Genomic DNA, 15,550 nt, shown 5'->3' with positions numbered 1-15,550 from the left:
AACAGAAGTTACTTTTTGCGTTTCTCAAGGTAGAATTATAGGCCCTCTGCTGTTCCTTATTTATATAAACAATTTAGGAAACAATCTGAGCAGCTGTCTTAGGTAGTTTTCGGTCGATGCTGTCGTTTATCGTCTAGTAAAGTCATCAGAAGATCAAAACAAATTACATAACGATTTGGAAAAGATATCTGTATGGTACGAAAATTGGTAGTTGACCCTAAATAATGAAAAGTGTGAGGTCATCCAGATGAGCGCTACAAGAAATTAGTTAAACTTCGGTTACACGATAAATCAGTCAAATCTAAAGGCTGTTCATTCAACTAAATACCTAGGAATTATAATTACGAACAACTTAAATTGGAAGGCACACGTAGACAAAATTGTGGGGAAGTCTAACCAAAGGCTGCCTTTTAATGGCAGAACACCTAGAAAATGTAACAAATCTACTAAAGAGACTGCCTGCACCACGCTTGTCCGATGGGATCCTTACCAGATAGGATTGACGGAGTACGTCGAGAAAGTTCAAAGAAGAGCAGCACGTTTTGTATTATCGAGAAATAGGGGAGAGAGTGTGACGGACATGATACAGGATTTACGGTGGACTTCACTGAAACGAAGGCGTTTCTCGTTGCGGCGGAATCTTCTCACAAAATTTAAATCGCCAACTTTCTCCTCCAAATGCGGAAATAGTTTGTTGACGCAGACCTACATAGGGAGAAACAATCATCATAATAAAATAAGGGAAATCAGAACTCGCACGGAAAGACATGTGTTCGTTTTTTTCCGCGCGCTGATCGAAATTTGAATAATAGAGAATTATTGTGAAGGTGGTTAGACAAAACCTCTGCTAGGCACTTAAGTGTGGTTTGCAGAGTATGTATGTAGACGTAGAAGAATCCGATGTTTGGCTGTGGAGAGAGAGAGAGAGAGAGAGGAGCCGGGGGGGGGGGGGGGACGCCAGATTATGAGATACTACTATACTGCGACCTTTGTTTGCAGCAAAGGCGACCAGTACACACACGACAACGCAACAAAATCGCTTTGGAGACCAGAAACTGTGGATTGTAACGACAGTGCAGGCATTATATCTAGAGCACTATATAAACAGTACTTGAGTACAGAGGACAACAAGAAGCGTATGAATGACTCCACGGATAATACTAGCGAGACAGAGAACTTAAGCAGTGGTAGCAGATCGGACAACAGTGGCACAGGCGAAGACTAACATCGAATAAGCACTAACTGTAAAACAATAACATAGGATAGGTGATACGCAAGAACTGTTAGCTAGTAACGGAGATAAATCCGATATCGTACGCATAGAACAATATCGACCACTGCTTGATGCAGAGCACAACGTACACCCTAACAAACCTGGAATAGTAAAATAACAGATTGTAGCGTACTTTAAATATGAATGGTGATTATAGCCGGAGAGACGCGAAGAAAGTGTATATTAGGTCGTAATATTACATTGTAAGACATAAACGTAGTAATAGAGAACAACAGACGCTCCTGTGTAGGATAGACGACAAAAAAGCCTAACGTAGATGTGGGACCGCACCGTGTGAGGGCGGAAGGCTCAAAAGTATTGTTGAGGTCGTCTCCTGGAATGGCGAGTGCAGTAGCAGTAAGTAATAATAGTGGTAGTAGATCGGGCACTGACTTTCCAGGAGCGAGGGGCCTAATATCTTTAAGAAGATGTTCCCTCATGGACAGCGTCGTAATGGCAGTCTGGAAGTGTAAACACTTTCCTATCTTCCTAACACGTAATTGGTTAATTTAAAGCATTTCGCTTTTCTAAGTAGTTCCAAACCTCCAAGTACGCATAGCTACAACCTTGTTAAAACACTAAGAATCTAAATTAGCTTCGTTGCAAGTAAGTGTTCAATTTCATACTGTGAAAACAGTACCTGTTATTGCTAATAAGTGACAGACCAAATGTAAATGCCAGAAAAAAAAAAACAAAGAAATAAAAATACTCCCGACAAGGCCCTGATCCACTACTCTGACACCGCACACCTTACCCTTTCTATGCCAGACAGTCTTTCTGGAGACCTAACAAATCCCAGTAACGTCACTGGTCACTACCTACATCCACATAAATACTACGCGAAGCACTGCGAACGTTATAACAATACTATCAATTTTCTTTCGTATCCCATTCGAGAATTGAGAGAGGGGAAAATGACAGTCTGTATGCCTCTACACGAGCCCTAATCTCTTCTGTTCTCATCATCCCTACGCCAGATATGCGGTGGCTGCAGCAGCATGGACGAAAAGTCTTCTTCAAATACAGCGTCTCTAAATTTATCGAACAGCTTTTAACGAGAACTGCGTCCTCTTTCTTCCAACAATTACTATTTAGGTTTCTGGAGTATTTACGAAACACTTTCGTATGGGCTATGACGACCTATTGCAATTATAGGAGCGCCTGGTTGAATGCGTTCGATGTCTGTTCTAATGGCTACTTGATAAAAGCTCCATACGATGGAGCAACATGGTGGCCGAAGCGGTCTATTGCATCTCCAACTCATCAGCTGCATGTAATTCCATTGTCTATGAATGTTTTTGTTACCATTGTTGAGATCTGAATATAAAATTTGTCTTGACCGAATATTTATAGCATGATGACCTGTTTCGACTGTTCAAGCAATCATCTTCAGCAAAAGTTCGTACTGTTTTTTTTTTTTTTTTTTGGTTAATGACTCAGTTCGTTTTTGTACTATATGTGACAAATTACTGACTGTAACGAATTTTAACGATCAGAAGACGGTTGCTTTTACAGTCCGGTCATTAGTTTATAAATGTACGATCAAGACAAATTTTATATCGAAAATTAAGATCGTGCTCTCCACCAACTTAACCAAGACAGCTCTTATAAAGTCGAACATTCATACAGAGCGTGTGAATTTGAGCGACAGTAAGTACCAGCTATTTTGAGGATAGCGTTTAGACGTAGAAATATCTCAATGTTCCGCACAGATACTGAAAAAATCGGTACGGTATGGATGATTGTCAACTTTGGGGTCTCAGTGAAGCTTAACGGGTACGTTGCAATACATCGGACGATCGACTTTTTCTGAAGTATCTACAAAATCCTATTACATTATTTACGTACATTAACATTTCAGAACGCTGTTACGGAAAACAAGTCTTCTGACTTTCTGAGTGACATGCAATTTCCACCCGGGATCCTCAGAGATAACGAAAGTAAACATGTTCCATAAATAAGACAAAAAATCCTGTTCCTAAGTTTAAAATCAGCATACAGATATTTTTAAATCTTGATAGAAGGCAATGAGATACTCCTGAAAAATTAACTTTTGAATTTTATTCCCCCTAATTATTGTAATATCCCTAAAAAGTTATAAGATTCGTAAACAAGTCTAAAGGGGAATCTAGATAGAGAGCTTCCACAAATCTTGCAAATCATCGATAGCATTGTATTAATTTTACCGTCCGACCACACGATGAGGATACAGAGTTCTGTGAATATTAACGATATAACTTAGTCACTGTAGTTCAGGGATGCACAAACAGCGGTCCGAAGGGCTTTGGTTCGATAGCGGCCCGCTACTCACCGTTCATTTTTCTACATTCAGCCAAACATCAAAGTAATAGTGAAATAAATGGAGTGTGTAAATAATATATCTTGACAAATACATTTCTGTAATCATATTTATTAAATAAAGTAAATTTTTGTTAGAGAAATGATGTTAACTAACTATGTATAGGCACTATAGCTTTTTACTTGGTAATTTCCAAGAATGTTTGCCAATCGGAGCCGCGGGCTACAAACGATAGATATCGAACGTGTGATTCTAAATCGATCACGCGACTGTGATGGCGAGCGTTGTGCGATGCTAGGAAAACCCAAACGATTTATGACGGTTGTGTGTGGGATGTCTGGTATTGCAGACGCTTCTTCGGCCGATTGCCTCACGTGGAAGAATCTAATTCCATGCTTATGCAACGTGGAAAATAGTTTGAATTTTTGTCGCAAATGTGACACTCTACCCATATTTTTGTGTGACATTGACATAGTCTACTCAGTTTATGGCAAAAAGGGAATGCGTCCCGTAGCATACACATCAAATGGACTTCCTCATGACGACAACGTCGACCACGAGTGAGGAAAATCGTTTCCTTTGTAATTACAACTATTTTAGTAACGCTCTTCTTTTGTCATTACTGTAGTGACCACTATAAAGATGTTCATAATGCTCGCCACCACAGTTGCGTGATCGATTTAGAATCGCACGTTCGATATCTATCGTTTGGAGCCCGCTGCTTCGATAGACAAACATTCTAGGAAATTACTATTATTTCTTTAGTTGCGGCCCTTACGTAGTCACAAAGAGGGGTTAGCGGTTCGCAGTATAGTAGGACTGCTATAGACAGTTCCAAGGATTACGCGTACTCAAATAAAGACACAGCTCGCTATCTTCGATCAGTAGACATTTGAGGCTGGTAAGGAAATGTCCCACTTCCCTCTCCTATTTCGATATATCTACAATCAACAGGTTGCAGAAGTGCCATCGATAGACTGTAATTTTTTCGTAACTTCTGACAATCATTTACTTTCAAATAAATACTTACAGAGATTCGTGCAGTTCTACGGCGCCTAAGATATGATGAATGCCCGATAGCGTCGTTACCGGAACCACAAAAAAGGAAATAAATTCTTGTCGTATATTGCAGCACTGTAAAAAAAGAAAAAAAAGATGCCTCTCTGGGACTGGTTAAATTCAGAGAGTAAAACGGTCTACCAAAGATTATCGTTGACCTGTGACAGCCATCGTCACAGACACACCCAAATCAAAAAACACAGAGTTGAGACATGCAGCAAATTAGTGATTTACTACACACTAAAAATATTTCCTCTGTTATTCCTTTCGGGAGCCATATCTTTAATCATCACTCACTTTTCGCAACTAAATTATTAATCGTAGCCTAGTCATCCTCCACGTCTTCAGCACTAACACTACGGCGTAAACAGAGATAATTACTCATACTGCTATACGTAAATCTTACCGACTGACTGGCAACGCTCTCCCGCATTATCGAATTTATCTAGCACACTTATGCTGGGTAAAAATGGGGCAAATAAGTGTAATATTAACGTATCAGTCTTAACTCAGAATGCAGGTAGAGTGACACATTAGTGACGGGACTGTTTAAGTTTGATGCTGGCGACATGCGCTGTGCACAGCTCTCACCCCACAGGTATTCCTGCTGTTTGTTACGCCCGCGTGTTTTGCTAGTAGTGCGTAATGTGTGCGCTTGGCCCATCTTTCGCACATTTGGGGAGACCTCATCAGTGGAAATCTTTTTTATGACGAGCTTTTTGCATACTTAAGTTATCGTTGTTGTTGTCTACAGGCGATAACATTGTAAAGAGTACAGATAAAACACAAGAAGAGATGCTGAGCTCATAACCGCCTCTGCTACCGCCAAAATATTGTAAACACTGCCGACTGACAATGTGGCTGTTCTCTACCGAGCAGCTGTTTAAACCAAAGGAGAAGTGAGTTTTTAACTACACTTATATTTTGAACTCTGGGACAGAGAAATTCGGGATGATTACAAAGGATAAGAAGTCAATCGTGGTTGATTTGAACGGATGAGTTTCTAGGGCACTTGTGTAAAGTGTGAAGCACTGTGAAGTGCTGTTGAGATTTAGACGACCTTCTCTTCGCGTGGATGGTTACTTAAAAATAAGCAACAGTCCTTTTTAATCCTCTTCAATAGAGATACTCTTTAATCTCTAACAGTCATAACATTACATAATCATGACCTCAAGTTTGAAACAAGTTGTAAAAGGAAAAAAAATAAAACATTTTAGCAGCTTTAGGTACTTGTTATAACAAAACGTACATTTTTAAAGCTGTGAAGCACGATTTATTTTAATTATTTAGATCTTTAAGTCTCTAGAGAGGTCGGTGGTAATTCTGTTCAACACTTAAATCAATACAAAACAGTTTTAAGTGAGACTCAGAAAACACAGAATTTAATTTTATCTCGTTATTGTCGATACCGTAACCTTTATGATTTTTTCTCCTCGTTTATGTTTCTGCTTTCATTTACATTAACTTTCATGATTTTTTGTTCTCACTTATCAGTAAATACTTTGTATTTCAACTAACATAAATTCAGATGATAGTGAACACACTGAAATGCGTAAATGATATCATATAAATTGATTGCGCAACCAAGCCTGTACAGTAATTACTTAAGTGTGGCAACTTGATGCTGACGGACCATCAGTTATAATCTTCTTTGATAGCGCATATGTATCAGTAGCTTTATATCTCTTTTTTATTGCCTTCTTTAGAGGAATCCTAACACTTTCGTCACAATGGCGCCTGGATGGACAATATTCTACTTAAATATTTCACAAGTTTATTTTGATTGCCAGAGTCGCCAAGTTTGGTTTATTTAACGTAATGGTCAGTAGATATGTATACAGGTTGAATTTCATAACAGTGTATAAATATTTAGTTCTATATCTGCCTAGTTTCACCTAAACTGTACAAATCATTCTGTTCGTTTTATCTAAAGGATAACAGACGAAACTGAGTTTTACATATCTGGCATGGGACTGTGATACTCGAACTCCAGCGATCGACGTGATCATTTTATACAAATAACTGTTGGTAATATTGTGGACTATCTTATACTGAATTGTTGTAGTTGATGTGCGTCCCTGCGAGGTTAAGAACATGTCACAGTAGTAATTATCATCATCACCTATATCAAGAATTACACCTACTGGCCTTATTTGCCTCAAATCGGTTCACGCCATCTCTGTGATAGGTGGTCTGTATTTCGTTTTCCTGTGCGAGTATACTGCAAAGTTGATAATGTTCGGTCTGTGGGGCGATCAACTGTGCGGTTATCAGCGCCCGTATAAAGCACTAATTTTTTCACAGTCCAGTTTTGCCACTTTCACGGGTGATTATGATAATGATGAAATGATGAAGACAACACGAACACCCAGTCTCCGGGCAGAGAAAAATCTCAAACCCGGCCGGGAATCGAACCCGGGACCCCATGATCGAGAGGCAGCAACGCTAGCCGCTAGACAACGAACTGCGGACTTATTACAAAATGATCTTGGTGATCATACAGTCTTCCACAAAGTGAACATGATACCTCCACTTTATTCTGTACTTTTGTTTTTATGACAGGAATACTCTCTTTTAAATTCTGAAGGTGGAAGGGATAAAATACAGGGAGCGAAAGGCTATTTACAAATTGTACAGATACCAGATGGCAGTTATAAGAATCGAGGATCATGAAATGGAAGCAGTGGTTGGGAAGGAAGTGAGACAGTATTCAATCGGTATATTGAGCAAGCAGTAAAGGAAACAAAAGAAAAATGGGTAGATTGCGAGGTTAAAGTTAGAACCATGAAGCGTAACTACTTATTGAGAACTGCCAATGACACTTCGTCGACGGGTGAACCCACTGAATTATCGAGTGATGTTGGTCGATTGTAAGAGATTGAAGGTAATAATACTATGGAATCGGTTGGAACTAGTTTTATTCCTAGTAATATTACAGTGACTGATGATTCGGGTGTCCTCAGTAATAATGATAGTTTATATGTAACAGAGGTGCCTAGAACACATACTCAATCTGAGGAACGTACAGAGTTTTCAGCTCCAGTTGACCTTGGATTAATATTACAATTGTTAAATAAAAGGTTTGACGAATCCAAAGTAGAACAAGCTCAAGCTAGAGCAGAAGCAAAAGTAGAACAAGCTCAAGCCATGGCAGAACAAACTCGTTTTTTTGGTGATATGACTTGGATCTTTCTTTTAGTTTTATTTTTCGGTTTGGGCTTGCCTTCTTAGATTTTTCATTGGGGAATGAGGTGGGGACAACATCATATTTGGTGCTTAGTTTTCATTTTCTTTGGGTTAGGGACTTCTTTTTTCATTGGGGTTCGTTGTGACCTGCGAGGCGGGATTCATGCAGAAGAAATAAAAACTTTGAGGTTCGCCGATGACATTGTAATTCTGTCAGCGACAGCAAAGGACCTGGAAGAGCAGCTGAACGAAATGGATAGTGTCTTGAAAGGAAGATATAAGATGAATATCAATAGAAGAAAAACAAGGATAATGGAATGTGGTCGAATTAAATCGGGTGATGCTGCGGGAATTAGATAAGGAAATGAGACACATGAAGTAGTAAAGGAGTTTTGCTATTTGGGGAGCAAAATAACTGATGCTGGTCGAAGTAGAGAGGATATAAAATGTAGACTGGCAATGGCAAGGAAAGCGTTTCTGAAGAAGAGAAATTTGTTAACATCGAGTATAGATTTAAGTGTCAGGAAGTCGTTTCTGAAAGTATTTGTATGGAGTGTAGCCATGTATGGAAGTGAAACGTGGACGATAAATAGTTTAGACAAGAAGAGAACAGAGGCTTTCGAAATGTGGTGCTACAGAAGAATGATGAAGATTAGATGGGTAGATCACATAACTAGTGAGGAGGTACTGAATAGAATTGGGGAGGAGTTTGTGGCACAACTTGACTAGAAGAAGGGATCGGTTGGTAGGACATATTCTGAGTCATCAAGGGATCAGCAATTGAGTATTGGAGGGCAGCGTGGAGGGTAAAAATCGTAGAGGGAGACCAAGAGATGAATACACTAAACAGATTCAGAAGGATGTAGGTTGCAGTAGGTACTGGGAGATGAAGAACATTGCACAGGATAGAGTAGCATGGAGAGCTGCATCAAACCAGTCTCTGGACTGAAGACCACAACAACATCAATAATGAGCAGCATTATCATTATTATCATGAACATTTTCTGGTTAGTGGTGTACCGTTCCAGTTGCAGGTTACGTATCTAACGAGGGGCAACCAAAATTTCATTTTCAATAATTTTTATAAAATTATTGACCGATTTTAAAAACTTAAAATTCAGCATAATCTACTTATCAAGACGTATAACCTTACATTAAAGGTTTAACACAGAATGATATTAGATTATGTGTATGTCTTGAGGCCCACGGTGGCCAAATTATCCAGACTACGTTCATCCTTCATTTGAGATCGAGAGCACTCAGTGACTACCAAAAAAACATTGCACGTAATTTCAAACCTTTACAAAACGTTTCCTAGCGGACACCACCCGCAAAATGACGAAAGGAAGAAAGTTTATCGGTAACTACATTTCCGCTATTCACACAGTAAAGCTTCAGCATCCGGCACTACTCTGTTCGCAACTCAATTTACAGACAGTGTCCACATGTGCTACTGAGTTTAAATGGTTCAAATGGCTCTGAGCACTATGGGACTTAACTTCTGAGGTCATCAGTCCCCTAGAACTTAGAACTACTTAAACCTAACTAACCAAAGGACATAACACACATCCATGCCCGAGACAGGACTCGAACCTGCCACCGTCACGGTTGCGCGGTTCCAGACTGTAGCGCCTAGAACCGCTCGGCCATCACGGCCGGCGCTACTGAGTGTCCACATGCACTACTGAAAGCACCTGCAAAATTGTGATTGTACAACTCACAGCTCAGAACAAATGGCGCCATAAACATAGTTCTAACGATCGAAATGACATACTTGTGTAATCAGTCATACAAATATGTACTGTTATCTGTACTTCATTTTCGGCACTGCCATTTGTTACCCGGTCGTCAGAAAACAGCGATGTTACGCGAAGAAGCAGTAGGAGTAGGAAGAAGCCAAGAGTTGGCAGTACCATCGCGGCACTCATAATGAGAACTTTTATTGATGTTCATTTTACAGTCTGTTTTAAGGTGCTAGCCATTCCGTGTAACTGCTCCTCAAACATTTCTCCCGTCTGAGGCAGAATTACGATGCCTTCAGCAAATATGAAATTTTATATTTTTTCCCCCTGAACTTCATTTCGCTTTCAAGATTTCTCCTTGGTTTCCTTCAAATCTCACTCTGTGTTCAGGTTGATTAACATCAACGATAGGCTGAAATCCAGCGTCTCTTCTAAACTACTGCTTCCCTTTTATGCTCCTCGACATTATGTAGGCATTTTTTTACTGTACAAGTTGCAGACAACTTCACAACAGCTGTATTTTTTTCTTTGCCTACTTCAGAATTTCGAAAGTTTGTTGCCAGTGAACAGTGTCGAATGACTATCGCAAATTTACTAATATTTTCAGGTCAAAAAATTCGGCTGCTTCTTCTCAGGTCTATTCACTATTAATAGCAGATTGTTTTCTGAACAGCTAAAAAACTGGTAAGCATCAAATGAAAGAGTACTTGAAATTACATTCTCGACATCAAAATTACTGTTCAGAGTACCGCGTACTGTGCATAAATACTGGTGACATTGCGTTTTTCTGATCCATTCCCTGATTTACTAACACTTCGTTCTCGTTGCGTCTTTGTTCGGTATCGACTTTTACTGAAGTATTCCTATTAAAGTGTTTTATTGACATGTACTTTGGTACTCCAGTATTGTAAATGTGCTCTAGCAAACACTGAACATGTCGAACATCCTATATTTAATTTCCAGTGGAATATACTAATTAATTCAATATTCATGACATCCTCTCCGGGAGCGTTTCTATGTTTCTTTATTTTGAGAATTACAACGAATTTTTCGCGTGTCGCTTCATTCAAAACTGCCTTATTCTCCAATGTCTGGATCTGGATTTATTCCTCCAGCTTTCATCGGTATATCTCGGTAATGTTTCAAGCAAATTTCCCGTATTGTTACATTGATTAAGGCATGTTTCCTTTGCAGTTTGGTTCCTTGATATTAAAGTTTGTGCACGATGTAGATCACATTCGATGTTAGTTTTGTATCTGTCCCGGCTTTCCCTATAAGCTGTTCTATCTGAAATACCCATGTTCTATAAATTCCATAATTATTTATTTAAAACTACTTGTTATTCTTGAATACAAGTGTATGGTTCTTTAGAATGCTGTACAGTATTCAATCCTAGGCTACTGAATATTAAAGTTCCTTTACTTTACAATTTGTCTCGCGACTTTCTCTGTTTGGATGGACGTCTTACATCTCCTAGACGCTGGAAATGAAAGGATGAGTGCCCGGCGGACATGGCGAGATTACAGCCGCAGCAGTGGCACCGCCTTGTCCGTTGCGCTGTTAACACCTCCGTTATCGGGCGTGCGGTGCTGTTTCATTGCCCGTTCTGGCTGGGCGTTAACTGCCTCGCGCAGTACGGCTTCCTGTAGAGGCCATTGTTCACTTCTCACTAAGTGTTCATAACCTCATTCCGGCCTTAAAGCAATTTCTCGCAACTTCGCATCTATTAAGTATCGGACAGTTAAAATTTTTCTCCTGCACCCACTTACACGCCTATACGGGTCGTCATGACCACCATCAAAATTATCGAGTCTTTCCTCTTTACTATGATTCCCAGTGTTACTTCTTTCATGCAGAAGGTACGTCTGCACTAAGAAACCGACGGCTTCAAGATCAATTGTCCACATAGAGGAAGGCATGACTTTCTCAATTGTAAAAAAACTTCCTTTTACCCTGGCAGACTTCATCATAAACAGCAGTTCATATGAAAACAGTTCGTAAAAAGTTTTGCACCCCCTGAGTTAGTGTGCATAGGTTCAAGGGGAGCAGGGAATGAAAGAGTGAATCCTTACGAAAAAAAATATTAATTTGAAATAGAAAGAATACAGTGAACAAAAAAGGCAGTCTGTTCGGAAGTGCGGAAATTCGGCATTCTGTGACGTCACCCACTAAACGAAGGAGATTCCTGAGATGACTCGCTGCAAATTTCTACTGGTCCCGGTCGGGTTCATGTCAGCAGATACCGAGGGCCACGCTGTTCTATTGTTCCTTCCCTCCGGACGCAGGGGGAGGGGGCGGAGAGGGGAGGGGAGGTGTTGACGAGGTGGCAGCCGTGTGCTCGCGCTGTGTCGTCTTGGCAGGCGGATCCACCCCAGAACGTTGACTGTAGCACTGCTGTTCAATACGTTACGGCTGCGTTTCTTTAAACCACGTTCCGCGGAACGCTCAGGTTCCGGGCCTTGTTTTCGTAACAATCAAGAAAGTAACTTAAAAAAAATGTTGGCGCTTTCACGAAATTAAAAATTGGAATAACTAACCCTCGCATTGCCTTACCAATTTGGGCAGTTGTTAAGACTGCGGCACCAGCAGTGGGTAAGGGTGTACTTATCAGACACCGAACGGTAACCTTGCAAGAGGCATCCACAGTAATGATTCGAAAACTTTACTGTACTGATATCTAATTTATCATCGGAAGAAAAATTAACCTGAAGTAGAATTTAACTTATACATATGACTCCAAAGTTTTTTATTTTCAAAAGCGAGATCATGCGACGTTGGTCCCTGGCGCCCTGTGGCACCACGTTGTCATGCAATGCTGTTAAATGTGGGTGCCAGTGCTCCATCCTGTGGAAATACGGAAACCTAAAACGCGCTGTGTTTCCGTGCTATCGCCATCTCGATTTGAAGCATACTGAGAAGTGAATGAAAGCCCGGCTTTCAGTTTAGATGCGTAAATTAAAACTGCCTCCAAGTTTTCTACTTTCATTCGTGTTGAAAGTTTAGCGTTTTGAAACCGTATGAAGGGTTTTGATGAAGGTTATTGAAGCAACCTGGGGACCAAGAAAACGCAAAATCTGTCAAATTTAATACGCTCTCCGATTTGCCTAGTAGAGTTGCAAAAGATATCTTCTATTCTTTATTGGAGCGAATAAAACGTGGGAAACAAAGGGTTAAAACATTATACGAAGCCCTTATAATTGTTGATTACTTTTCACTGCGATTGGTTCTAAATTACTACAGCTATAAAATCTATTAACGTATTTATTGTTTCATTAGAATTTGTAAAAGGAGTACTTAGTGATAAGGTATACAATTTCTTTTACTTTTTCCTGCTTGGATCTTTAGTTTATTAGTTTACGAATAAGCTTAATTCTGAATGACACAACGTCCGATGTCTTTGCATTTGTAGTAACAGGGTGCACAGAGTTTAATTTTAAAAATTTCAGTATGCTCATGACCTATGTATTAACTAACTACAATTTAATTTTGTCTGACGTCTCTGGAACTTTTATGAGCCATTTCCGACAGTAATTTGAAATAGGTAAATATACGAATAAAATAAACAGCGAGAAAAAATTTCTCCTTTTTTCCATAAAGTTCATGCTACCACGGTATCTTTGTTCCACGAACTTTTCCGACTTTAGCTCATCATCACTCTCAATTTTGCGAGTGCGTCAGAACTTCATAAGATGCAATTGTGACCCTAGCAAAAACCAGAACAGAGGCCCAATATGTTTCTAATTTACAGAGTCCTGTACAATCAATAATCTTTGCAACAATAAGCCGAACAGTTTATAAAGGGAACGACAGAGACATAATAAAAAGAAAGAATAACAACATTTTATAAATTACCTGCCTGCCGCGATGGCCGAGCGGTTCTAGGCGCTTCAGTCCGGAACCGCGCGACTGCTACGGTCACAGGTTCGAATCCTGCCTCGGGCATGGATGTGTGTGAAGATTTAAGTAGTTCTAGGGGACTGATGACCTCAGATGTTAAGTCCCATAGTGCTCAGTGCCAATTGAACCATTTACATTATCTCTTTGAGGAGGTAGTAATATCATGTGTGTTCATTCCATTTTATATCGTCCAATAATCCGCATATTATTCCATATAAAATTCCCAAACCTACGAGTTTGGGGCGACTAACAGAACCGATAAGGCTAAACAGAGACCTCATAGTAGTCGGCTGGTAATGTGAAAGGGTATGCTGAACGTTGCTGTGCTCGTGTGTTGCAGATGTCGTCGTACAAAGTGTCGGCCGTAGCTGCCAAGGAGAAGGCCAAAGCAGAAGCCGCCGACGCAGAGGCCGCCGGGTGAGTGGTTTTCTCTCTTGTGTTCTGAATTGCACAAACAACGCCACAGGTGCCGCTTGGGAGCACCCTGTCGTAGCCAGGAGATTTTGTTTGCTGCAGTCCGCTAGTGCCTAGGCCCTATAAATATGGTGTTGGCGAAGCATGCTAAAAGTAAAGGTACAGGTAAAAGTTTGAACTGAAAGAATAGTAAATAAAAGTGATGAAGCAATGAAAGTAGAAAAAATTTCAAGAAAAGTAAATAAATAAATATGTTTAGAAACAAGTACAGAATTCACCAAGACAAACACAAAATTTATTTTAAAATCATTGTATACACTGGAGTTGATTTTGACTTCATTTCTAAATTTAAAATTATCTGCCTCGTTCACCGGACTGCCTGATTCCTGCAGCCATTTCTTCAGAAAGCAGCAATGTTACATCACGTTTTTGGTATGCAGCTGATAAAATGTAGTGGCACTCCTCGAATGTGAAAGAAGTGTATGAAAGTTCCTAAATCACAACTTCATTTCTTAACTCGGCTTTTCCAGTTTTGGCTATCGGCTTTCAGGTATTTGAAGCCACTTTTTCACACGATTTTTGACTAACCTTTTGCAGTTATCACAACCCGACGCCTCACTCCCAATTTCGTGGCTCCATTAACCGTGTATTTTGGGAACAGCACGTCTTGAACTAACCTAAAAATCTGGAAACCCACAGAAACAAGGTGATTCAAATGTACACTCATTTCTGTGCGTGGTACATTGTCGACACACAGGGACTCGCGTGTCAACAACAATGCATACCGCTCAACTCCGGAGCCGGAGGCGTGTTTTAGAGAAGTGTATGGAATAATTACATCTGAAATTATTATTTATGACCTTTCATACATTGATAGCTGGTGGAATATACATATGTACATTATGGACGTGTTCCGTGCACAAAGGAACAGTTTGTACTAAACTGAATTACTTTAATTATATCTGCTGTTGGTCCAAGTAATATAATTATGCAAATGTTTTATAGTAATGAGGAACCAGAAGTTCTATTTCATCAAGAAGTAATGACTTCCGATTTGAAAGAAAGTTTGTTCTGCAACCAATCTTTACGCATGTTATTGAAAATAAACTGTTACAGACAATAATGCATTTGGCAAGAGAACTACACACACAAACACTCACACACATACACACACACACACAAACACACACACACACACACACACACACACACACACAGATACATACTCATTCATAGTTAGAGATTTTTGGCTGGGACGCCGTTGTTCCCATATTAACTTAAAAGTTATTGTAATCACCCAGCTATGACAAACGTTCACGAGAGGTTTTCTACGGTTATCAGGTAAATGCCCTCCCAGATATTCATCACTGAGGCTCTCTTTTCCCCAGTGCGATTTTCCTGAACAGAATTCAGACTTATAAAGAGGAATGGTTGTCCACTGGCATAGAAAAACGAAAAAGTCATCTGGGTCTCTTTCCTGAGAGTAAAGCGTGAAACACTGTAGCAACCAACAGTCTCTTTGTCATTTGGTTGTAAAAGAACTTTACATTTTGGCATTGTGTAGAATATAAAATGTGTAAATAGTACATAGTCTTTGTCCAAGCATGACCCCTATCAGAAATGGAGTTAGGTGACTGTTTTCCCACTGTTTCACAGAGCTATTCTTTTTGTGGAGTGGGC

The 15,550-nt window shown here is 39.9% G+C and overlaps 1 protein-coding gene across 1 annotated transcript in view; it reads left to right on the top strand.

Moving 5' to 3' along the window:
* The window catches only part of LOC126100293 (vesicular glutamate transporter 2-like), a 266,906-nt gene that overhangs the window by 89,176 nt on the left and 162,180 nt on the right, over positions 1 to 15,550 (top strand). The window contains exon 2 of the mRNA XM_049910900.1: positions 13,797 to 13,873. Within this exon, the coding sequence (XP_049766857.1) occupies positions 13,797 to 13,873 (77 nt within the window). The remainder of the gene's footprint in view (positions 1 to 13,796; positions 13,874 to 15,550) is intronic.

The sequence above is a fragment of the Schistocerca cancellata genome, chromosome 9 (assembly GCF_023864275.1).
Source record: "Schistocerca cancellata isolate TAMUIC-IGC-003103 chromosome 9, iqSchCanc2.1, whole genome shotgun sequence".
In the NCBI taxonomy this organism is placed as follows: domain Eukaryota; kingdom Metazoa; phylum Arthropoda; class Insecta; order Orthoptera; family Acrididae; genus Schistocerca; species Schistocerca cancellata.
The sequence above is the reverse complement of the archived record's forward strand: the minus strand, read 5'-3'. Positions and strand labels throughout refer to the sequence as shown.